This window comes from Marmota flaviventris, chromosome 1 (genome assembly GCF_047511675.1).
Source record: "Marmota flaviventris isolate mMarFla1 chromosome 1, mMarFla1.hap1, whole genome shotgun sequence".
Taxonomy (NCBI): Eukaryota; Metazoa; Chordata; class Mammalia; order Rodentia; family Sciuridae; genus Marmota; species Marmota flaviventris.
Window position 1 is genome coordinate 123,815,359 of NC_092498.1, and position 24,272 is coordinate 123,839,630.

Consider the following 24,272-nt stretch of genomic DNA (forward strand, 5'->3'; position numbering starts at 1 on the left):
TGGAATAGGCCCTGCTTAGTCCTTTACACACTGTCTGGGGGGTTTTTTGTATGTGCTGCCAGACGAGAGCTGAGAAGCTGTGGCAGACTGTGTTGTGGTAACAAAGCTGACGATGTTTTTTTCTCTCTGGCCACTCCAGGAAAGACCCATAGACACCTAGGCTGCAGCATCCCTTCCCTGCCCCTTCCCTCACCTCCTGCTCCCTTCTCAGCTCCCTCCGTGTCCCTTCACCTATGTGCTCTTAGTGGAAAGGAAGGAGGACACAGGGGCTGAACCCTTGAGCCCTTCTGAGCAGCCCTTGGGCATCATTGGCCTTTGGTTGCAAAGCCAAGTCCTTCTCTGCAGGAGGCTGGCTCCTAGGAAATGCAGCTGGTCACAAGTCCTGGAACCCAGGCCACTCTGCAAATCTGTCCTGCAGGTAGAGACCTTGCAGCAGGAGATGGCCTCCCTGAGGAAGCAGACGCAGAAGGTGAAAGAGCAGTTTCTTCAGCAAAAGGTGAGACTCGGGTCTACTCAGGGGAGACAGGCGTCACCCACAGTCCTTGAGGCCTTTGTGCTTCAGGGCAGGAGGCAGGCACCAGGTCCCCTTGCCCTTTTGCAGCTTTTGGCTAGTTCTGTGTGCACTTCCCTCCCCCACTGCAGTCTCTGTGAGGTCAGCCTAGCTCGCAGCAGTGAGGTAGGGGCTGACCTTCACAGGGTGCTTGTGGGGTCTATAACTGCAGCGCTGTCAGGATGCCCCATTACTGTCACTCAGAGAGCCGTGTGTGCTCCACTGTTACTACCACGTTGCGTTTGCTGTCTTGGATATCTTTGAAAAATTCACACCATAGTCCACCATTAAAACAAGTTATAGTGTACCCAAAAGGCACAAGACATACACTCTGAGAGCCTATGTCCCCTGCTGGAGGAGCGGCTCTGACTCCACACTTTCTTGCAGAACCAGACACCCCATGGGGTCTGAGAAAGGAAAACCTCTCAAAGCAGTGCCGCGAATGGTGTTTCATTTTATTTCTGAGGGGCACACAAGGGATTACCTGTCAGAAGCCAAACAACACAACCAAAGAGAGAACTTTCCAGAGTCCTTGAGATAGACGAGCTGCCTAGGAAGCCGACAGGATGCCTCAGGTCACCTAGATTTGTCAGGGCTTGGGCATCATCTAGTGCTTAAAGCAGTGGTGTGCCTCGGTCAGCAGTGTCTCACCTTGGAGAGTGGGTGCTGCCTTCAGCTCAGAGGAGTTATTACCTATATAAATGGCAAGTCTTTTTATTTAAGCCAGTTTGACCTTGGAGGAAACCCCACTTGATCGTTGTTATGTGGCTCATGTCTCATCTGGCAGGTGATGGTGGAGGCTTATCGACGAGATGCCAACTCTAAAGACCAGCTTATCAGTGAACTGAAGGCCACAAGGAAGCGGCTGGATGCGGAGATGAAGGAACTGAGGCAGGAGCTCATCAGAGTGCACGGGGAGAAGAAGGCTGTGGAGGTGGAGCACTCTCGCTTGCAGAAGGAGGCCGCCCAGGCCCACCAGCAGATGGCGGGTCTCCAGGGGCACCTTCAGGCAATGCAGAAGGAGCGCGACGAGATGGAGATGCACCTGCAGGTCTGCAAAATGGGCCAGAGGACTTCTGGGGAGTTGTGGAGGTGCAGCTGAATGTGCATTGGGGTGGGGGGTAGCCCAGAGAGGCTTTTGAATACATAGTCTGGAACAGGGTTCCACCTCTAGGAGTCCTTGCTATCATCCTGGTAGGGCAGACAGGTAAGGCTGTCACATGAAGGGGGCAGGCAAGGTACACTGCATGAGTCTGGAGGTACCACCTTTGTGATAGGATGTGGGTAGCCATTATCTGAGCTGAGAGCTGCACAAGTTCAGAGGTGGGCAGAAAGATGGGAGGGAGCCCTCATAGAGATCCTGAGTTCTGGCAGGGTGGGGGCCAGAGGCATCATGGAGCTGCCATAACACCTTGGCAGCCATGCTGGGGCAAGCCTAACTGTCTCCTAAGCAAGGAGTGCTGGTGAGCGAGGGTGACTGGGTGGTGGGACAGGTGAGCCTGGAGGCAAGGGTCAATGGGGTGTGGGCTGAGGGCCTCCTATCCAAGTGCAAGCTGGATGAGGCTTCCTGAGATTAGAAGTTGAGAAGAATCATGCTATTGGGGACGTGGTAGGCAGGATGTTAAAGGGCTCCTTTTGTAGATGATGTATCAGAAGGCCCTGAGAGACCAGGGTTCCTGACGTGTCCCTGAAAGGATCACTGTTGAGCTGATGGTGTCTTGTCAGCATCGGGAAGCACAGGTGGAGTGGGGCCTGACCCAGGGCACAGGAGCAGCCTCAGCCAGCCAGGGTCTGGTGGAGGGTGAGATTGGTTGAGGCCAGGATCAGGCCCAGGTCTGGGTGGAACTTGTTCCCTGTGCTGCTGTGGCTGAGCCACTCCTGGAAGACTCACTTGCAGAACAGACCAAAAAAGCCAGTAAAAGAGAAGATAGGAAGCCATACAAAGAGCAGGTCCTGGTCAGGTCCGGGGATGGTCCTGGGGGCTTTCCCCACTGTGCCTTGGTGTGCTGGACGTGGCATCCAGGTCCTTGGGCCTGTTGAGCGTCACTTCTCAAAGGCACAGCTGCAGAGCGGCTCTGAACATCTCACATGCCTTCTCTTCTTGAAGTCCTTGCAGTTCGACAAAGAACAGATGGCTGCTCTGTCGGAGGCCAATGAGGAGCTGAAGAAACAAGTCGAAGAGCTACAGCAAGAGGCCAAGAAGTAAGTCTGCCTTGGTGGCAGTGCCATCCGAGCACAAGGTCCATCCACATGTGGCTGGGGGCCCTGAAGCCTTGGTCTCTTGGGCCGTGGAAAGGCTGCCTAGAGTGTTAGATTCTAAATCTGAAGTCCCACTGTGATTTGGCACTCGCATTTTCTGCAGAGCAATCCCAGAATTTATAAGTAGATTTGCTAAGTCATCCCTAACAAAAGTTCTCCTTTTTAATTGATGATCATTTTTGTGCTACTTGGGGATGGCACCCAAGGCCTTGTGTATGCTGAGCAGGCACTCTAACCAACTGAGCTACCCCCAGCCTAAAATTTCTCCTCCTGATTTTATTTCTGTTCAACCTTTTGTGCCATGCTCTTGCAGTAGTATCTTCCTTCCTGTTCCCTCCCCCAGGGGTGGGGCTTAGGCAGTTGTCCTTTGCACCTTTATGCTCCTGTCACCTAAGCACACAGCCCTCAAGGCAGCCTTTGGGGCCTTCCTGCTCCATGCATGTGCTGTGCCCCATGTCTTTTATCGGCTGGTGGTGTGGCTGGCTGGTGGTATCCATGTGAAATCTTGAATTCCTTGGTGATCTTTGGGAAGGATGTTGGATCTTTTTGGTAGGTGGAGGCTGTGTCTTTGCCCTCACAAGATCATTTTAAAAACCACCTGAGCAGCAGCAGATCTGGTGATGGTGGATGTGGTTCCCAGCCAGGGAGCTCTTGCCTTTTCTCTGGCTCCACAGGGATATCTGGCACAGGCGTTCCTTTCCCTCACTGCACCTGCACCAGGACAGGCATGCGCTTGCCCAGGCCTTTACACAGGAGCCAGGCGGTGGGGTTGAGCTGAGGCAGTGTCTCCTCTCTGGGTCTTGGGGTCTGCTTCCCTGCCTGGCGCATGAGGGTGGACTGGAATGCACTTTGCTCACACTTGGTGTGCCAGGAAGTTGGGCAGGCACACTGCCAGCTCAGCTTCCTCCTCTGCCTCTCTGGTGGTGTCCAGGGCCATCACAGAACAGAAGCAGAAGATGAAACGGCTGGGCTCAGACCTGACCAGCGCCCAGAAGGAGATGAAGACCAAGCATAAAGCTTACGAGAACGCCGTGAGCATCCTCAGCCGCCGCTTGCAGGAGGCCCTGGCTGCCAAGGAGTCTGCAGACACAGAGCTGAGCCAGCTCAGAGCTCAGAGCGCTGTTGGCAGCAGTGACCCTGCGCTACATGTAGGTAAACACCACACCCCTCCTGCTCAGGGTGCTGAAGACCAAGTGTAGGGAAAGGACGTTTCATAAACATTTTCTCTCTCTAAACCCTCTTGGTCCTGGTCTTTGAACCCAGGGGAGCTTCCCCAGTGGACTGTACTCCCAGCCCTTTTTCCTGTTTTTGTTTTTCTGGGTACCTGCGATTGAACCCAGGGGTGCTTTACCACTGAGCTGCATCTCCAGTTCTTTTTATTTTCTATCTTGGAACAAGGTATGGCTAAGTTGTGGAGAATCTCAGTAAGTAACTGAGACTGGGGTTGAGTTGGTGATCCTCTTACCTCAGCCTCCTAAAGTCACTTGGGATCACAGGTATGTACCACCACACCTGCTGATGCTTTCTATTTGAGACACGGCCTTGTTAGTTGCCCAGACTAGCCTTCCTCTTGTGATCTTCCTGCCTCAGCCTTCAGAGTTGCTGGGATTAGAGGTGGGCACCACCATGCCTGGCTCTGTAATGGGGTCTTAAAGGTGGTGGTGGTCTCCCACCTGTTCCTCAGCCCAACTCGGTGTTTGCCTCTGCACATTGCTGCAGTTGTGCTTGTGGGGCTGGCCCTGGGTCTCTGCATCCTCTGCCTTCCATCCACCCTAGGGTGGTCCTATAGACCTCCTTGCTGTGTCCTGCTGGAATGGGGCTGCAGGGCACCTGCCAAGCAGGAGCATTGGCCCTTTGGTCTCAGCCCCAGGAGAGCCCCAGCTGTGGGTCCTTTTCTTTACTTACCCAAGATTCCATTTAGGGCTTTCCTACTGGCAGGGGAGGCCCAGCAGCTGGGCAGGTGGAGAGACCACCACCTTCTTTAAGACCCCATTACAGCTGGGGAAGAGCAGGCTCAGGTGATGCAGCCCAGCCGGCCTCCCCCGTTCTGGCCTTCATCCCGGCTGTGGCCTTGGTCCAGCTGCCATTCTCGTCCCCTTCTCTCTATGTGAGCCTGCCTTGCTCACCCCTGCCGACCCCTTCAATCCAGCGGGGGCAAGATGAACGAGTGGAAGGGGTGTGAGACTCTGGTACCCTATCCACAGGATAAAGCCCTGGACTCTGTTACCCTCCTTCAATATTTTTTCTTCTCACCTGGGCCAGGACTGCACGTAGGCTTGGGAGGGGGAGCAGTTGGGCCAAGGAACCTTGCCCACCAGATCTCACCTCACAGGGGTGGTTTTCAGGGATTCTTTAGAGCAGTGGATTCAAATCTTGCCAGTCGAGAAACTGACAAAAAGTTTCCAAGCAGTATGTGGTTCTCTTCCTCTCTTATTTTTAAAAAGAATACCCCAGAAACATGTTGTATTTGTGTAAATGAGGGTATACCAAAGGGTGGCCAGTTTTGCTTTACAAGCTTGAGAAGAATATTGGTAATTCTACACATACATATACACACACATGCGCGCAAGCATATGTATGTATGTCCCAAGCCAACAATGGGACTTTGTTTTCATTGCAAATAAATATTTTTTTCTTTTAAAACAGAAGAGGGAAGAACTGAAATGTGTAGGTGTGCTGTTGGTGCATGCCTTTAATGACGTGTGTGTAGTATCCCACCTGGCCCTCCTGAAGTGTGTATGGTCTGTGGTATGGACTGTGCATCCAGGAGCCGCAGTGGTTTGGAGACATTCAGCCACTACGGGGGGAGGGTGGGGGCGGAGGCAGGCCCTGCCCCTGAACTCCCATTGTCTCTGCACTGCCCAGGGCCTGGGAGTAGAGGCACTGACAGAGGAGGCATGGTGACTGGTGCTCACTGGGGCTTGCAGTGAGGTACAAGGGGCCAAGGCCAGTGTCAGCATGGTCCAGGAAAGCTTTTGAGGACAAGGAGGCGCTGGAGGGACAAAGGGGGCATCTTGGGTGGGCAGGTGCAGCGATGGGGGCTATCACAGCTGCTTGGGCTTGGCCTTGCCCATGGTGAAACTCAAGACAACTGTGTGGGGTGTGAGTCCAGTGCTCTCCTGTCCTGGGACAGTGACAGGGAAAGTGAGGTGGGCAAGGCTGCAACAGGAAGGCTGGGGGACTCTGCTGCAGGTGCTGAGAGCTGGTGAAAGTAGGCTGAGCACAGAATGGGAAGCAGGCTGCTGGGAGCAGCGGGGTGGGTGGGTTTGGGACCATCTGGGGTGAGGGGTGGACAACTGCATTGGGTGGCTAGGAAAGAATCAGAGCTTGAGGTCAGGGTTGAGAAAGCAGAGGCTCAGAAATGAGGGCTGGGCAGGACCAGGTGGGGTGGTGCAGCCAGAGCCTTTGCCTTACTGTAGGATAAACAGGGGCTGTGGCTGGGGGTGGTGGAGGCCCAGGGCCAGAGGGGCATCTTTTGCTCCCAGGAGTGCCCAGCACTCGCTAGCAGGAGACCCACTCCTGTATTTCCTCCTGGACAGCTTTGATTCTTACTGTCTTTCACTTTTACTAGTAGGTGTTCAATTCTATCTGATTGAATTCCTCTTTGCATCACATTTGATATCTTGTCTTCATCATGACATCTCTTCTTACACGCAGTTTTTCTCCATCTCCCATTGTCCTGTCCACATAAGAGTTTATGAGTAGGAAGTGACTACATCGTAACATGGTGCTTTCTTGGCCAGTTGAATAAAGTAAACATTCCTCCCAGGTACTCTATAAAATATCAAGGGGCGTCTATTCAATCATGCTCCTTTCTGCTACAAAATATGTGTGTCTTTTTAGCCCGTTGGGTCACCTGGTGAGGGCAGCAGGCTCGGGGCTCTCTGGAGGCTTTGGCTAAAGGCAGGCACAGCTAGCAGCTCAGGCTGTGTTCCATCTGCAGCGCCACCACTATTAAGGTGCTGCTTTGGGCAGGTTGTGGGTCTTCTGATGCTCAGCATGATGAAGCCAGGGCTGGCACCGTGGCCCCACCTGTAATCCCACCCACTCAGCAGGCTGAGACAGGAGGATCTCAAGTTCAAGCCAGCCTGGGCAACTTAGCAAGACCCTGTCTCAAAATAAAACATAAAAGGGGGATGGAGTGTACCTCAGTGGTAGAGCACAGCAGCCAAAAAAAAAAGAGTCAAAGAGTAAAACCTTCTCCTGAGGTGACTGAGTGACACCTAGAAAGTGCTTGAAACAGTCTGTCACTATGGTGGCTGTAATGCTGGTGCACATGTGTGAGCGCAGGCATGAGTGTGAGCAGTGTCTGCAGAGATGTGCATGCATGTGAGCAAGCATATGTGCAGTGTTCTGTTGCACTGAATGCTGCTTACTTGCTATTTGATGATAATTTACAGCCCCTCTTGTGGGTCAGAGTTCTTTCTGTGTTTTCAAAGCATTTAACTCAAAAAGGTTTCTTCATTTATCCTAGTAGTACCTGGGGGTCACTAGTACACGTGCCGTGGATAATGGTCTCACATCCTTTCTCGAGAGACAGGGAAGCATTGTGGGGATGGGATCAGGCCTGTGGCCACAAAGCTTCATGCCTGCAGGTGCCGCAGCAAGAGAGAGGGTGAGGGCCTGCCCTGGGCCAGTGATCAACATGCTTTCCCATCTGGCTGTTAGGAGAGAATCCAGGCCCTGGAGGTGGAGCTGCAGAGCGTTGGCCACAGCAAGATGCTGCTGGAGAAGGAGCTGCAGGAGGTGATTGCGACGACCAGCCAGGAGCTAGAGGAGTCCCGGGAGAAGGTGCTGGAGCTGGAGGATGAGGTAACTGCCATGCGTCCTGGACACCGAGCCTCACGTGGCACTTGGTCACTTCCTAACCATGGGCAGAGTAGACTGTTACCAGCACTATGGCAACAGTGACAATGGTTACAGCCACTAATGTGCCCGTAGAGCAGCCATTGGGATAACCACCTCCCAGTTAGAATGCCGGTACCAGGGACTGAACCATGGGTGCTCCACCACTGAGCCACATCCCTGGCCTTTTTTATTTTTTATTTTGAGTCTGATTAAGGGTCTAAGTTGCTTAGGGCCTAAGTTGCTGAGGCTGGCCTTGAACTTGAGCTTCTTCTGCCTCTTCCTGAGAGTCACTGGGATTACAAGTATGTGCCACAGCTGCTGGCGAAGAGTGCGGTTTGCACATTAGAAACCCAACTTAACCTCTCAGATGTCTCAGAACTGAGACAGTCAGGCTCCCATGTCCTGACTGTACTGTACTGTTGACACTGTCACAGCTGCTTACCTGGCCCATATGTCAGGTAGGGGTTGTCAGTTTCTGGGGCTGGGTGCTTTGTTTAAGCGTCCTGTCCTGTCCTGAAATGAGTGTGGCTACAGCTAGCTTGGTTCTATGCCACATGCCGAATGCCTTGGCCTGGGCTGAGGCAATGGCCAGACCAACTTCTGGAAGCCTGTGGTACCAGGAGAGCAGTGGCCACTGAGCCTCTTGGGTCACGAGCCAAGGGAAGGTTGTCCTGTTTCCATACTGGCCCTTCCTGTCGAAATTGTGGTGTGTGCCATGATTCCATCCAGCAGAGCTTGTCATTGCACAGTTACTCTGATGTGTTTCAGCTTCAAGAGTCCAGAGGTTTCAGACGGAAGATAAAGCGCCTTGAAGAATCAAATAAGAAGCTGGCTCTTGAGTTAGAGCACGAGAGAGGGAAGCTCACAGGCCTTGGACAATCCAATGCTGCTTTGCGGGAACACAACAGCATCTTAGAGACAGCTCTGGCCAAGAGGGAGGCCGACTTGGTCCAGCTGAATCTCCAGGTATTCACACTCATCTGCCAGGACGAAATGAGGGCTGCTGTGGGCTGTGTACACTCAGTGCCCTGCTGTATCAGATCATTATAGTTCCTCCAGGAGAGGCACAGCATCTATCAGGGAGGAGGGAACAGGCTTAGAGAATCTGGTTATTCCATGGCTTGAGTCCCTAGTCAGTGTGCAGCTTCACAGGTTCTGTGAGGGGGCTGTGAGGTCAGGCAAAGCGGTTTTCAGCTGTGAACGGTAATGTGTGTGGTGGACACTACCTGAAGTCCTCGTGGGATTCAGAGCAGGATACCTGGAGCCCTGGCTGCATCTTGCTGCAGACCTTGTTCTTGGCTTCAGTTACATAGCGGCTGTGGGAATTGCAGCAGTGTCTAGGTGTCTCAGGGAAGTCTTCACAATGGTTGCTCAGGGCCACAGTGCCCCAGCATTTGAGCATATAGTGTTTGGGGAGTTTGGTGACGTGCATTCTGCCCTGGCCTCATCCCTCCATTCTTACTTTGCTTTCTTACATTTGTGTTTGTAGCCTGATTTCTGTGGCCTTTGTGGTACCCACCAATCTTGAATGTGACCAAATAACCATACTCCTGTGATTTCAGATTTCTGCCTTTGTAGCAGTGTTCTCCAGAGGTGGGCTTCTCTCTCCTCTTCTGACTAGTGCCCTCTCTGGCGAGGCACTGTGGCTGTGGTGTGTGTGCTCGCTATAAGGGGTCCCATGCTTCATCACAGATTATGTAGGTGTTGGGATTCCTGAGACATCTGTCTATCCCTATGCACTTCAACCTAGGTACAGGCAGTTCTGCAGCGGAAAGAAGAGGAGGATCGCCAGATGAAGCAGCTCGTCCAGGCTTTACAAATCTCCTTAGAGAAGGAGAAGGTGGAGGTGAACAGCCTCAAGCAGCAGGTATGTGGCCATGTCCAACTGCTTTCAAATTTGTAGAACCTTCAGCTCTTTCAGTGCCAGATAGTCACCTGGGTGCTCTTTATATCTAAGCTTCTCTTCCAGAACTTTGCTGTAGGGAGAAGAGTTGTCATCACAGTGTTGTAATAGGCTACAGAGGACCTGGCATTGTCAGCAGAAGAGGGTGTCAGATTAAGTGACCATATGGTGTAGCCTGGGCCATATGTACATATGCATGTTCATCTTTACTAGAAAAAGTTGTTCTTTTGTAGACGAGTTTCAAAAGCATACTTCCTGTTGGTGTTAAGGAGCAGATGGAAACATGTTTGCATCTGACCTTTTTATGCAGAGAGACAGCTTCTTGTGGCTGGCTCCTTCTCCTGCTCTGTGTGTTTGCTGATGTGTCAGGTGAATTCCATCTCAGCAGTGGCATGTCCTGACCACTATTTGCTCCACCATAGGCCTATTGGTGCTCACCTTTCTCTGCTGTTAGAATGTGCACTTCCTGGCAGTGCCCCAGTGCACATCTTCTCCCCCACCACTCTCTTTTTTTTTTTTTTTTGCGGTGCTGAGGATGGAACCCCAGGTCTAGCACATGCTAGGCAAGCACTGTGTTTCTGAGCTACACCCCCAACCTAACACAAGTGCATCTCAATGCTTACATACCAGAGGGAGTACTTGGGAAGAACTGTCTTTATCTCTGGAAAAATGTGGGAAGGGACACATTACTTTTCCTTTGAACTTTGAATTGCAGCCGTGTTTGGTAGTATGTGTCTGTTATCCCATCTATTCAGGAGACTGAGGCAGGAAGATCTCAAGTTCCAGGCCAGCCTGGGTAACTTAGTGAGACCCTGTCTCAAAATAAAAAGTGAAAAGGGATGGAACTTAGCTCATTGGTAGAGCTGTCGTGTTCCACGACTAAACACTCGGGGTCATTCCAGGTAAACAAAGCTGCATGAAATAACCACACAGAGACAGAGAAATACCTTTTTCTTTGGGTCCTGTGATGGCTCCTCTGACCTTAGGGGTCCATGCAAAGAGAGAGAGGAGCATTTGCCGAACCCTTTTATTGGGAAGAAGCCATTCAAATGAGGTAGGATTACAAGGGAACCCGTGAGTGTAGCTCAACCCTTCTGGGTGCCGCCTACACCTAGGGCCACTCCCAGGGTCACACCTCATTATCTCAGTGAGGGAAAAGACTGAGTCAGGAGCCATGGCACTACTGCACCAGACTACAGTGATCTTTCAGATCCCCGTGGTGCATCAGGACTTAAAGATGAGTGCATTTGGAGTGGCTCCCCAAATATAGCCCCCTGGGTTCAATCCCCAGTGCCACAATCGATCAATCAATCAATCAGTCAATAAATAGAAAGAAATTCATAATAAAAATACTGGGGGAAATGATATATGCAGGCTTCAATTTCTTTTTCTTTGGTACCAGGGATTGAACCCAGGGGTACTTTACCACTGAGCCACATCCCTAGCCCTTTTATTTTTTATTTTGAGACACGATCTTGCTAAGTTGCTGATCTGACCTTGAACTTGGGATCCTTCTGCCTCAGCTTCCCAAGTCACTGGGATTACAGGCATGTGCCACTATGCCCAGCTATTACAAATGCTTTTGTTAAATTTTATTTTAAAATAAAGTACTTGGTAGGACAATTAGACAAGAAAATTAAAGTATTAGGGAAAAATATAAATGTTTGTGATACTTATACTTATCTTTTTGGAAATATTGAGAGAATTTATTTTAACAGCAGTGAGATTTCAGAAAGGAGACTAGTTACATCATAAATAGAATTAACAGCCTGTTAGAGGGTATAATGCAAAAGTAGATTGCTCTCAGAATGCACAAGCTGTGGATAAACTCAACTAGAAAAATGCAGATATGCTGGAAGAATTTGGAAACTGTTTAGACTACGGGAACCATGAATAGACCTGTAAATTTGATAGGCACTAGCAACCACTTCTGATGCACTCCCCCGTGCTGAGCATTGGAACAGGGGATTGGTGGGGCTTCAGTGCTGGTGCTTGGGCACCATTGAGCCTTGGGTGTCCTATCCAGAAAAAGGTATTTCTCTGTCTCTGTGTGTTTATTTCATTATTATAACATCAGCTTCCTGCCTCCTTCCAGGTGGCTGCTGCCAGGGCAGAAGCTGGACACAACCGCCGCCACTTCAAGGCGGCCGCTTTGGAGCTGAGCGAAGTGAAGAAGGAGCTGCAAGCCAAGGAGCACCTTGTGCTGACGCTGCAGGCTGAAGCCAACGAGCTCCAGTGAGTGCCAGGGCCTGGGGAGGGCCAGCACTGCCAGTTGGGGACCATGCGCGTGCAGTGCATCCTGAGCAGGCAGAGCTGTGTGAACCCCTTCCAGGTCTCTAGTTCACACCCACATGGGGAGACTCCTGCCTGCTACCAAACTGCTGAGTAATGAGGGACCAGTCCCAGTGGCCTGACCCCCTCTGAGAAAGCCCAGGCTTCACTGTGGTTGCCTCACTCCTTCCTGCCTTGCTTGACCTTCCCAAGACAGAAGCTGCCCAGGGCAAAGACTCACCCCTGGGACTGTGCCCTGGACACTGAGAGGATCACTGATCTCACTAGTGCAGCACAGTCAGACACGTAGAGGGTCTGGCTGTGCCATGCCCAGAGCTGCGCACGCACACACACACGAGCAGCTCTAGAGGTCCCTCTCACTGGATCTTGGAATGGTCACTCAGCACCATAATATGAATTGTATGAACAATGCATGTCTCTTGGAGGACTTTGCAGGGTTGGCCAAGGTACCCAGTCATCCATTGTCTCTGGGGAGCAGTCTGGGTCTCACCAGGATGGCCATAATCCACAGGCTTCATTTTAGAATGGGGTGGCAAGTTGGGAGGATGCTGACATTTCATTCTTACCTTTTTTTAATGCCAGGATTCGGGAGGGGAAACATTCCCAGGAAATAGCACAGTTCCAGGCAGAGCTGGCAGAGGCCCGGACTCAGCTTCAGCTCCTGCAGAAGCAGCTGGACATGCAGCTCAGCCAGGAGCCCACAGGGAGCCAAGAGGTGAGAGCTGGGCCCTATCTGCTTGGAGAATAATTTTTTTTCCCTAAATATGATATTAAAAGATGTGCAGAAACCAGGTGCAGTGGTGCACACCTGTAATCCCTGTGATTTGGGAGGCCAAGGCAAGAGGATTGCGAGTTTAAAGCCAGCCTAGGCAACTAAGTGAGACCCTGTTTAAAAATAAAATAAAGGGTGGGAATGTAACTCAGTGGTAGAATGTCCCTGGGTTCAATCCCCAGCACCACCAGAAACAGAAGAATGCCTCTTTAACGTTTTCTTGATCATGTGACTTTTTTCCACTTTAGATGGAAAATCTCAAATGGGAGTTGGATCAGAAAGAGCGAGAAATCCAGTCCTTGAAGCAGCAGCTGGACTTGACAGAGCAACAGGGCAGGAAGGAGCTGGAAGGAACACAGCAGTCATTGCAGGTGACCATCCCCAGACTCTAGGGGGCAGTTGCTGCAGGTGGCTATCATGCAGGTGGACTGCGGGCTCTGGAGTTTGAGAGTATGCAGGGTGTGATCATCACTAGATCCTTCACAGCCTAGAGAACTGGAGAGGGAACTGCTGGGCTGGAAACATCCTGTGATTCACTGTGTAAAAGTCAGGCCCTCACCAGCCCATTGGTGCATGCTTACAATCCCAGCAACCTGGGAGGCTGAGGCAGGAGGATTTCAAGTTTAGCAAGGCCCTGTCTCAGAACAAGTCCTGAGTTGAACCCGGAGGTACACTTCCTGACTCAGAGGAAGTGTACCTCCGGGTTCAATCACTAGTGCCAAAAAAGAAAAGAGAAGAGTCCTTCGGAACTGACATAGAAACAGATCTTAGCAATGTTTAATCATTCCCTTTTCTGAATCCAAATCTACTTTTCTAGAATATCAAGTCTGAGTTGGAGACGGTGCAGGAAGACCTGTCCATGACCCAGAAGGATAAATTTATGCTTCAAGCCAAAGTGTCGGAACTGAAGAGCAACATGAAGACTCTGCTTCAGCAGAACCAGCAGCTGCAGCTGGACCTCCGGCACCGTGTGGCCAAGGTGGTATCCAGGCCCACCACCTTTCAGGCTGACTGACTATGCCCGAGGTTTTCCTGAGCGAGAGGCTGGCAGACTTTCTAGGCACGCACACATGGCCGCTACATGAGATGATATGGGGCAGCTGCTAGGGCAGAGTCCTAGTTTGGTGCCTTTTCCAGTAGAATGTTGGCTTTTCCAAAATTCAAATTCCTTCTGCACTCCATCTTCGGGAGTTGTCACAGGGGCAGGGGCAGAGAATTCTCTCAGGCATCATTTGCTATCTGTGGAAAAGTTTTGGGTTTAGAGAGTCTGAGCAGCTGGGAAATGTACCTGATTTCCTAGGGAAGCCCAGTGTCGAGGCTGTGGGTTTAGGGGATGCTCTTGAATGAGGCTCTAGGGTCCGGTGGGTCCTCCCAAGGGTCTGGGCTCAGGTTGTTTGCGTTTAGTGTGTGCATTCGGAATTGAGCTGTTTACCAGCCAACTTCTTCAACTCCTGTGATATTCGTGCTTTGCTGATGCGAAGGCTAGGACAGTCTCCTTTCTGGGGTCTTCTGTCATGTGGGGGTCTTCTGGCTCCTGTTGTGACAGCAGTAACTGATGGGGGGTGGACACGGGGAAACTAATGACATGTTTTTCATGAACAGAGGAAGGAGCCAAAAGGTGAGGCCAACTCCCCAGGCCCTGCAACACCCATCAGGATCCCAGACTGCCCCGTCCCAGCCTCGCTGCTGGAGGAGCTGCTGCGGCCTCCACCCGCCGTGAGCAAGGAGCCCCTCAAGAACCTCAACAGCTGTCTGCAGCAGCTCAAGTACGGTCCACATTCTGTGCTTTTAAAACAAATGGCTTGTCTGGCTGGAGGAGCTCCTCGTGCCACAGGGCATGCCCACAGTGGGGGGCAAGCTTGCTCACAGGCAGGCCCTCACGCCACACCAGACCAACGCTGCTCAGAGCAGACTGCTCTGACCAGCCTTTGGAGTGTGAGACCACACATATTGTGCCTGTGCACTGTGGGTTGAGCCTCCTGACTCAGGACAGCAGAGGCCAGCGTCGCAGAGCACAGCCACCTGGGAGACCTCATAGGTGATGCTGGGGGTGCAAGTCACACTGCACTGGCCTTGGAGGACAGCTTCCACACAGCAACTTGGCTGGCCTCGGGCACTTAGGTCTCTGTTTCACATGGTCCCAGTGGAGATAGGGCTCTCCCTGAAGCAGACACCTAAGCTAGACAGTATGCTGGTCTCCACACAGAATAGAGAACAATGCTGAGAGCCCTGACCTATGACTGCAGCTGATTTTGTGGGACTGTGATAGAGATCCACTGTCATGCAGACACGGGGGATCCTGCTACCACACCTGAGCTTGGTAGGGGCTGTGAGTGTTGGCTCCTGCTTGGCCCTCATGTGACCTGGGTTTCTCATGCTTCCTCCCATCTCCCCAGGCAGGAGATGGACAGTCTGCAGCGCCAGATGGAGGAGCACACCTTCACTGTGCACGAGTCCCTGTCCTCTTGGACGCAGGTGGAAGGCCCCGCAGGAGAGCAGGTGAACCCCAGGGCAAACCCAAGGCAACAAGGTAGAAGCCGGGCTCCCCAAGGAGGACTGGACCAGTGACTGCACAGTGCTCACACCATGTGTACACAGCTGCTCCAAGGAACGCTCTTGCATCAGTGCTACTCCTTTGATGGTGTGCTCTGCATTTTCTGAGAGTGAAATTTGAGTTTTGCTTTTGCCTTTGATGAAGAGTGAAACAACAGAAGGAGAGTTGAGGATTAGAGGAGTAGTCGTTTGAAATCACAAATGGCTTCCCACGAAGTAGCCAGACCTCAGGCCTGGCTTCGGGCTCAGTGAGGACTTGTATCTGTCTGACAGGTTATTTGCAGAAGGGGGCATCTTTGATTGACAGGGATGCTGCTCGTGGAGGGCCATGCCAGCAGCCAGCCCCTGCAGAGACTGTTCAGTAGGATCCTCGGGCAGCACATCCGGGCAGGCTGGGTGCGATTCTCACTGTCCTGTCCACTTAATAAGAGCTCTCCTTTTCTGCAGAATGAATTTTTATTTGCACCTTTGGATTTTTATTTCATTTTTTTCAATAGCCATCCCATAATAGGATGTACATAGAAATACTGAAAATCATAACCTTTTAAAAGCATATGCCTATATTATTTAAGAAGAATCTAATTGTCTTTTTATTGATTGCCTTTTGAAAAATTACTGTTGGAAAATAATGTACACGTAGGATGTAGGGATATCAGAAAATTATATTTTAAGAAGCATAGTTATTTTATTTACTCTACCTTCTAAAACCAAACATTCTTGCCCAGAGGAGGCTCCTTGTTCTAATTTTACTTTTTCCTGAGGGTTTTTGCTTCCTGCCCAGTGGTCTTCCTAAGTTTGTGACACAGGCCTGTCAGGTGCTGGCCCTGTGTGGGCCCACCCACTTTGGCTGACCACTGGGCTGGAGCAGGTGGGACCCTCAGTCAAGCCCAGTGGTCCTAACAATCCCTAGGGGAAAAGGGCCTAACGTGTGTGGGTCACAGGCTTCTTGCTGTGCCCCCCACACCATGGTCATCAGGAGGCCCTGGTGTTGCCAGTGTCACCTGGTCAGAGGCCATGTCTGGAAGAGACGTGGTGCCAGGGGAAGGCAGCTGTGGTCTCTTGAGGAATAGGAGGTTCAGAGACAAGTGCCTCTTCCCTGTGGCACGTTTTCCACCTAGAGGCAGTGCTGTATATGCCAGCTGACTGGGAGAGTCCAGGTCTTTGTTTCTCCCTCAGTTGCTAGGAAAATCTAAAAATAATATTTATTGTTTCAAGGTAGGAAGGAGAAAAAGAGGGGAGGTCTAGGTGACCCTCGTTCAGATCTGCCAGTCTGCAGGTGAAGTTCTGTGGCAGGGACCCCCCTAGGCTCTCTGTGTCAGCAGGGTATTGGTGTCCTGGAGAGAACAACATGGAGTTTCCAAACAGTTTGTGGTATGTTGTTAGAAGGTTGATTGATACGGTTAAAGTGGCATCACCATAAAGATGTGTGGCTTTTAAAAAAGTATTCCCTAGCAAATATTAGAACTTGTAAAATGTATATATCATCTGTACAGGGTTAATCTTGAAATGATACTTGAAAATTTCATTTTAAGTATATTTTATTTCTTAAGTTAGAAATTGTTTCTGACTAAATTGTTCTTGCATCATTAGAAAAGAAAAATGGAAGTTTATGTTCTTATTTATTTTGGCTGTTACCTTTTGTCTAATCTGAGGCAGGACACGTCCCTGGACTCACTGGGTGGCATGGCTGCCTTCTCCCTCTGTCTCAGCAGTCTCTGCACAAGCTCCCGTGTTTTCCTCCTAAGAGAGGATGTGCTCGTGGCCACCACTGGGCCCCATGTCTGTCCCCCTCCCTTGCTTGGCATTCCTGGGCCTCACCTACCCTAGCTATCACTGCCCCGTGTGGGGCCCTGGCCTGCATTTCTGGGTTCCACCAAGGACCTGGCCTGTCTTGGCTCAGCCTGTGTCCTCAGTGGCCAGTGCAGCTGTGGCTTGAGGCTCATGCTGGAGCTGCCACTGCCCTTACGTTCTTTGAGGTTTTCTCGCTGCTGTTTTGGAAAGTTGAAGGCACTTTTCTGTCTCCAGGGGATCCCAGTTGGAACGAATGTTCCTCTGGGTGAAGTGCAAGTGATGGGTCTGGGTCTGGAGTGTGGTTCTGCCAGGGTGGCTGTTGTCTGCATGGTGTTCGCCCTGTCCTGTTGCACGGAGCCATGGTACGTAGTTCAGGATGCCATTGCCTGGATTGCAGTGGGTCTCTGTTGATCTTTTTCTATGGTACCCATCAGATTGATGCCCCACACATCTTGCAGATTTATATGGCTTCGTTCCTCTTTAGAAGATGTTTTGATAGATGGCAGCTGACTACCCAGGCCTGTGTCAGGGAGAGGGGCAGCCTATGGGCAGCCTCTGTGCTGGGATCGGGAAGCTTGTGGCTTGCCCTCGGTGGAAGGCTTATTCTCTGCAAAAGCCACAGCCTACAACATTACCATGGCACAGATTCCTATTTACATTTTTTTTTTTTAAACAAAAACTATCAAGTGTCAAGGTTCTGGGAATGAAAGGGACCAGCGTATCTGAAAGGGAAGAGTCCTGGAGCCTTCCTACCAAGGACCCAGCAACGTCGATGCCTGTGGTGTGGGATCTTGGGCCTCATGCTAACAAGATCTCATTCTGTGGTGGTCTCAGGTTCTGATCAGATTCTTGAGGGTCCGTGTTTTAGAGGATCTAGGAAGTTCGTTGTTCACTGCCTTCTGCTGTTCCCTCATTTCTCATTCAGAGTTAGTCATTTCTATAAAAAAATCTTCTCACAAAAGGAGTCACTAGCTGGGGGCTGTTTGTGTGAAAGGTGTCACTGTGTGCAACAGATTGTAACTTTAAAAAGCATGTTGATTTTTTTTTTTATAATATAAGCGTGCTTGGGAATTCCTTAAATTTTGTGCAATAAACTATTTTTGGTAAAGGTTTTCATATTTTATCGAGGGCATCATTGTGATATTTACATTTTGTCATTTGGGAGTGACTTTGTCATCTCTGTTGTCACACCCTGTTGTGTGTTAAGGAAATGCTGTTCTGCCGAGTTTATGGCAGGACGTGGAGTCTGGCTCCCTGTTGTTGCTGTGGATCTGCACTTGACCGGCCATCACATGGGCCGGGAGAGAAGGGGGGCACGTGAGGCCACAGCTGGAGCATCTGCCTGAGGCTTCCTGGCCAGGTTTTTTTTTTTTCCTTTCTGAGATGTATTTCTTTAAAATAAGTCATACAAATGGTTACAGTCACAAACATGATTTTAACCAAAGTATTGCTAGCCTACCACATCAGCAGGACAGCGCAACACGGGCAGGACTTCAACGCCGCCTTCCCCAGTCAGTGCAGGGAGCTCCTGGCGCCCCTTCCTCTGAGCTGCTTGAGATGCCGTCTCCATTTCGAATAAGGGGGTTTATGCCAAAATCAGGAAAAGAGCTGTTGTTTTTCTGAATCATTCTAAAAATAAGACAAGCAGGGAGAAAAGACAGTGCACTGTGCCACATGAAGGAAACGGGAAGGACCCAAGTCCTGAGAAGGGGCTCCAGCGTCCAGCAGAGGGAGCTGAAGACTGTACACAGACAAGACGTCCATGATAGAATTAACTACTTACTTTTGCTCAAAAGGACCGCAAAGGACACAGGACAGTGAGCCAGCCCATGGGACAGGACAACTACAGTCAACACGGGAGGCTGCACTGCCTTTCGCCCTGCCTATACCTGGGCCAGTCTCTGGGGCGCCAGGGCCCTGGGCACTTCTCGGCACACTCCTGGCTGAGGTGCAAGACGCCTTGAGGCTCACCGCTCCCGGCAGACTACAGCTGGTCTCTGTCCACCTTGAGCATGACAATTTGCTGGCCAAAGTCCTGCACACCAGCTGCAGCTCTACCAGGTGGTCCCCGAGAACACGGGTCATGACACTCCCATCTCAGCACTGTGGCTCTCCAGTGTCTTTTTTTTTGTACTGGGAATTGAACCCAGGGGCACTCGACAACTGAGCACACCCACAGCCCTATTTTGTATTTTATGTAGAGACAAGGTCTCACTGAGTTGCTAAGTGCCTCCCATTGCTAAGGCTGGCTTTGAACTTTCCATCCTCCTGCCTCAGCCTTCCCAGCCTCATGCGTGACATACCTTGCTCCCCAGTCTCTCTCGTCTTTTTCGTTCCTTTCTTTTCTGTACTGGGATTGAACCCAGGGGTGCTCTACCACTGGGGCACATCCCCAGGCTTTTTTTTTTTTTTTTTTAAGATAGGTTCCCACTAAATTGGCCAGGCTGGCCTGGAACTCTCCATCCTCCTACCTCTGCCTCCCAAGTAGCTAGGACTATGCCACCATGATTGTCCCACCCTTTATTTGAGGTCTGCTGACTGCAGTGCTGCAGTCTAACAATGCCCTGGCCACCTTTTCTGCCTTAACTTCTTTAGGCATTGAGGTTGCACTGTTTCTGTATGCAGTGACCATGAGGGGTTTTATGTTTTCAGAACTATTTCCAGCTGTATAAAAAGTTGGTAAGTGTTTGCAGGCACAGAACTAGTTGGCATATTAATCTTTGTTAAATAGCTGCTCTGTGCTCCAGTCTCTTACAGTGAGGATGTGGGAGTGGATTTTGGTGGGACTTACTTTGGTGGGCTTTGCGGGGGACTGTCAGGGATGGCCACACCCTACCTGCGTACAGCTGCCACCCAGTTAATCCTTATCAGTGGATTAATCTGCCGATTGGTTCACCCTAAAATCTAATCATTTCACCTCTGGAAATTCTTGCTTGCCTCACTTAAGAGCTTTTGGGGGATTCTTCACATCTAACCTGTAATGACAAATGACGCAGACTCTGAGTAAGTGTGCTTTGACAAAGTCCTTCCTCCTGGAAACAGTGGGGTGGTGTTAATTGTGTTGTCAAGAGCTGGGGTGCAGCTCAGTAAGAGCACTCTCTTGGCCTGGATTCAGTCTCTAATACCAGGCATTTTTCCTTTAAACTGTTGACAAGCCATCTGTGCTATTCTTTGTCTCGCTGTCCAGGGGGCCCAAATGCACACTGTCTCCATCCCCACAACCCTTAGGATGGAGCAGACTCAAGCCTGGCCCACCACACTCTGGCCAGTGACTGCAGGCCATCTGCATTTCCATGCTCCATCTGCAGCTAAAGTTAGGCCTGAAGATGGTGCCTCCAGGAGCCTGAGAGTGGGGGGATCTGGAGCATTGGCCCCTCTCTGAAGACAGAGCTGTGTGTGGTGGCGGGGCAGCTTAGCAGGCTGAGCCAAAGACCCTCCCATTTAGTCCTCCTCCACCTGGGATTGCAGCAAGTGGCTTGTGGCTTTCTCACACATAATCTCTGCAATGTCACCTTCACAGCAGAATAGTTTTGAGTGTCACATCTGAATACCCTCAAGTGTGGCAGAGTCCTGTGAAGCAGGAGTTCAGAAAACTATCACCAAGAAAGAGAGAAGTACCTCAAACCGCTCCTCCAAGGCTGCCATTCTTCCAGGCTTCATCTGCTCAGCTGTAGGAATCCAGCGCCACCTGGTGGGCAAATCCTCTCCCTCCTGCCTCATGGTAGATGGAGGCCAGCAGCAGAGCTGCTTACCTGGGGGTCTGACTCCTTCTGTTAACTGCACGTAGGTGGCACTGGGTGGGAGTGAGGAGATGGTGCCATCAGGACCCCATCATGACAGTACAGTCAGAAACCCCACACTCAAGTGACTGAAATGAGACACTGGTCTTGCCGGTGGCAGGTCAAGCGTAAGAAAACTGATGAGGGAGGCTTCACAGCTCTGGGGAGGAGGACCACTGTCGGCTCTCAGGCACGGCTGTTGTGAAGCGTGGGCACGAGACCCTGGCTCTCCTGTTGCATGGAGCAGCCTAGGAGCTGGGCACCGCTTGCATCTGCTCCTTCCTGTGGCAGCACTTCTTGTAGAGGACATCTCTTCACCGTGGCTTATTCTCGCGACGGTTCTCTCGGCACTCCAGGAACCCTGGGTGACTGGGAGACCTCTGCCCCACTGAGAGGCCTGTGTGTAGATACAAGCTGGCAGCCGGGCTCCAGCAATGACAGCTTCACAGGACAGAGGCTCTGTGGCCAGGGCATGGCACATGCTGCCTCACCTCCAAGACAGGTACTCATTCCTGCTTCACAGGAATCGAGTTTGTCACCTAAAGTCACCCAGAAGGCAGGTGATCTGGCCAGGCCTGGTTGGCCAGGCCTGGTGCTGTCACAAAGGCTGAATGGTAAATGTTGGGGACAGCCACGCTCACGGTACCATGCTCCCCAACTTAGGGTGGGGTTACCTGCTGCCTGATGAACTACTGTAAGTTGAAGGTAAGTTGGAAATGCACTCAACACACCTACCCCCAGCACCACTGCCCAGCCATGCAGCACACTCCCTAAGCCAGTGCTGGCTGAGAGCTGTCCTGCCGCTGCCGGCACTAGGAGGTTTTCTTGGAAAGCTGGCCACTTCATACCACGGGAAAGCTAAGAGGGTGTTAGAGTGGGCATGTCGATGCACACCTGTGGTTCTAGCCACGCCCAGGCTGAAACTGGGAGATCTCCAGCTACAGCCCCTTCAGCAGCTCAGCAAGGTTGTGTCCAAAGAGTAAGGCTGGGGGTGTAGCTCAGTGGTGGAGCACCCCTGGGATGGATCCCTAGTACCACAACAGAACACAAAAGGGCATAGTACCAAATGGTAAGGCTTCATCTAACGTCATTCTGTAAAAAATGTTGGCATAAACCAAAAACCACCTTTCAGTATGTGGTTTTGAGTCTGACAAATGTGTGCCATGGTGCCATAAACCCTAACAAGTGGCCCAAGGCTCCAGTCAGCACCCCACTGGGACCAACTGCTGTCCTGAGGCTCACCACCATAAGCTCTGCCTATGCCTGCACTACCTTGTGGTCCTACACTAACAAGACAACTTCGAATCTGTCTACCCATGGATGACATTTGGGGTGTTCCCAGTTTTGAGGCTATTAGAATAACTTCACTATGGACATTTTCAAATGACCCTCTGTTAATTTCCATTTTCACTCCTGAGTAAGTTCCTAGGGCTGCACTGTTGAGCCACAGGGAGGTGGTCTTGGTTCCTTGGGTGGGGGGCTAGGGACTGTAACAAAGTGCTCTAAGGTGTGTGGCTTATAGACAATGGGAAACTTCTCAGTTCCTTTGGCTCGAAGTCCAATATCAAGACACCTGTAGACGCAGGATGCGTAAGGGCTGGGAAAGGCTAGGGGTCTTAGGCTCCTTTTCTAAGGGCTGTAATCCTATTTATGGGGGCTCTGCCCTAGGATGGGATCACCTCCACTGGCCTCACATCCTGATACCATTACCTTGGGAGTTAGGGTTTCAACACATTAAGTTTGGAGGACATGAACATTCAGACAAGGGCAGAGTGACATCTGCAAAGTGGTTATCTCACTTTACACTCCCACTAGCAGTGTCTGAGAGTTGCAAACCTTCTACATTCCTCGTAAAATTTGATATTGTCATTCTCTTAATTTTAGCTATTCTTGAAGGTATAAAGCAGTATCCATTGTGTGTGTGTGTGTGTGTTTGGCAATACTGGGAATTAAATCCAGAGATACTTTACCACTGTGCTACATCTACAGCTTTAAGACTTTTTACTTTTTCATTTTGAGACTCTTACTGAATTGCCCAGGCTAGCCTCAAACTTTGGATCCATCTGCCTGAGCCTGAGTGGCTGGAATTACAGATATGTGTCACACACTTGATTTCATTGTGATTTTAAATCAAATTTCATTCTTTTCAAATTTACTAACCCTTTCTTCTTTGTTGTTCGATCAACTGTTAATACCATCCAGTCATTTTTTTTTCTTTAATCTGTGTGTGTGTGTGTGCACGCCCGCGTTATTGAACCCAGGGGTTCATTCTAAGCTTCATCCCCAGGGCACCCCCCATCAACTGTTGTTTTGAGACAGTATCTTGTTAAGTGCTGAGGCTGGCCTTGAACTTGTCATCCTCCTGCCTCAACCGACCCAGTTGCTGGAATTACAAGTGTGCATCACAGTGCCTAGCTCAGATTTTTTTTTAAATCAAGGACATCAATTATATCTTAAAATTTTCCATTAAACACATATATGCTGGGTGTGGTGGTACACGCCTGTAATTCCAGCTATTTAGGAGGCTGAGACAGGAGGATTTCAAGTTCAAGGCCAGCCTTAGCAGCTTAGCAAGATCCTGCCTCAAAAATACATATATATTATGAACTAATATATATATATACAGTTCATTATATTATTTATATATATACAGTTCATTATATTATATTTATATATATATATATATATATATATATATATATATATATATATATATATATATATATATATGAATGAACGAACTAGGGATAAAGCGCCCCTGTGTTGAATCCCCCAGTAACACAGGCACAAAAAGTTACTATATAAATCTCGTACACACCTGACGGGTTTGAGAAGGGCAGGGCCCAGAAGCGCCGACCACAAGGGGCGGGACTGCGGGGGGGACGGCGGCGCGGGACTGGGCTGCGGAGGGGCGCGGCTGCCGGGAGGGGAGGGACGGCAGAACGGGACCGCTTGCGGCTGTCCACACCTTGTGGCCTCAGGGACACCGGGCTAGTTCCTGTTCAGCCGTGAGATGGGCCAGGCACGTCCTGCATGGCTGTCGTTGAAACCGCACCTGTCCCTCGTGCGTGGCCACTTGCCCTCTCCTTCTGGCTCGTCCCGCCTGGCAGCCCGCCTTGACTCTCCGGGTCCCAGTCCCCTCCCCTCCGCTCCCGGGCACTCGCCTGCCCTCAGGTCAGGCTTCTCCGACGCCGGCTCTGGCGCTCCTGAAACTTGCACCCGGACCACTGGAGCAGCCGGGGCTGAGGCGCCCCCCGGCGGCCGCCCTGGGCGTTGCGCCCGACCCCGCCCAGCTGAGCGTTGCTGCGAGTCAGGTCCCCGCGGCCGCCCGCGACGCTGCCTGAGCTGCTGCCTAAGCCACTGCCTGAGTCAGACCCCGCGGCCGCCCGGAGCCGGGGCCGCTAGCCAGTCCCAATCTGCCCCGAGCGGGAGCCGCCGGATTGCGAGGGGCCCCCGTCCCTCTCCCCTGGGGGAGCGCGGCGCAGGCGGGGCGCGGGCAGCCGGGGGCCTGACTCGGCGCGGCGC

The 24,272-nt window shown here is 51.1% G+C and overlaps 1 protein-coding gene across 5 annotated transcripts in view; it reads left to right on the forward strand.

Moving 5' to 3' along the window:
- The window catches only part of Golga3 (golgin A3), a 45,126-nt gene extending 27,046 nt beyond the window's left edge, over positions 1 to 18,080 (forward strand). For all 5 annotated transcript variants that reach the window (XM_071615823.1, XM_027952001.2, XM_071615826.1 and 2 more), the window contains 13 exons: positions 419 to 496; positions 1,338 to 1,601; positions 2,658 to 2,752; positions 3,741 to 3,957; positions 7,478 to 7,621; positions 8,426 to 8,623; positions 9,408 to 9,524; positions 11,656 to 11,795; positions 12,435 to 12,567; positions 12,873 to 12,995; positions 13,442 to 13,603; positions 14,227 to 14,390; positions 15,021 to 18,080. In XM_071615823.1, coding sequence (XP_071471924.1) covers positions 419 to 496; positions 1,338 to 1,601; positions 2,658 to 2,752; positions 3,741 to 3,957; positions 7,478 to 7,621; positions 8,426 to 8,623; positions 9,408 to 9,524; positions 11,656 to 11,795; positions 12,435 to 12,567; positions 12,873 to 12,995; positions 13,442 to 13,603; positions 14,227 to 14,390; positions 15,021 to 15,192 — 2,007 coding nt within the window. In that variant the 3' untranslated portion in view covers positions 15,193 to 18,080. The remainder of the gene's footprint in view (positions 1 to 418; positions 497 to 1,337; positions 1,602 to 2,657; positions 2,753 to 3,740; positions 3,958 to 7,477; positions 7,622 to 8,425; positions 8,624 to 9,407; positions 9,525 to 11,655; positions 11,796 to 12,434; positions 12,568 to 12,872; positions 12,996 to 13,441; positions 13,604 to 14,226; positions 14,391 to 15,020) is intronic.
- The last annotated feature ends 6,192 nt before the right edge of the window (positions 18,081 to 24,272 follow it).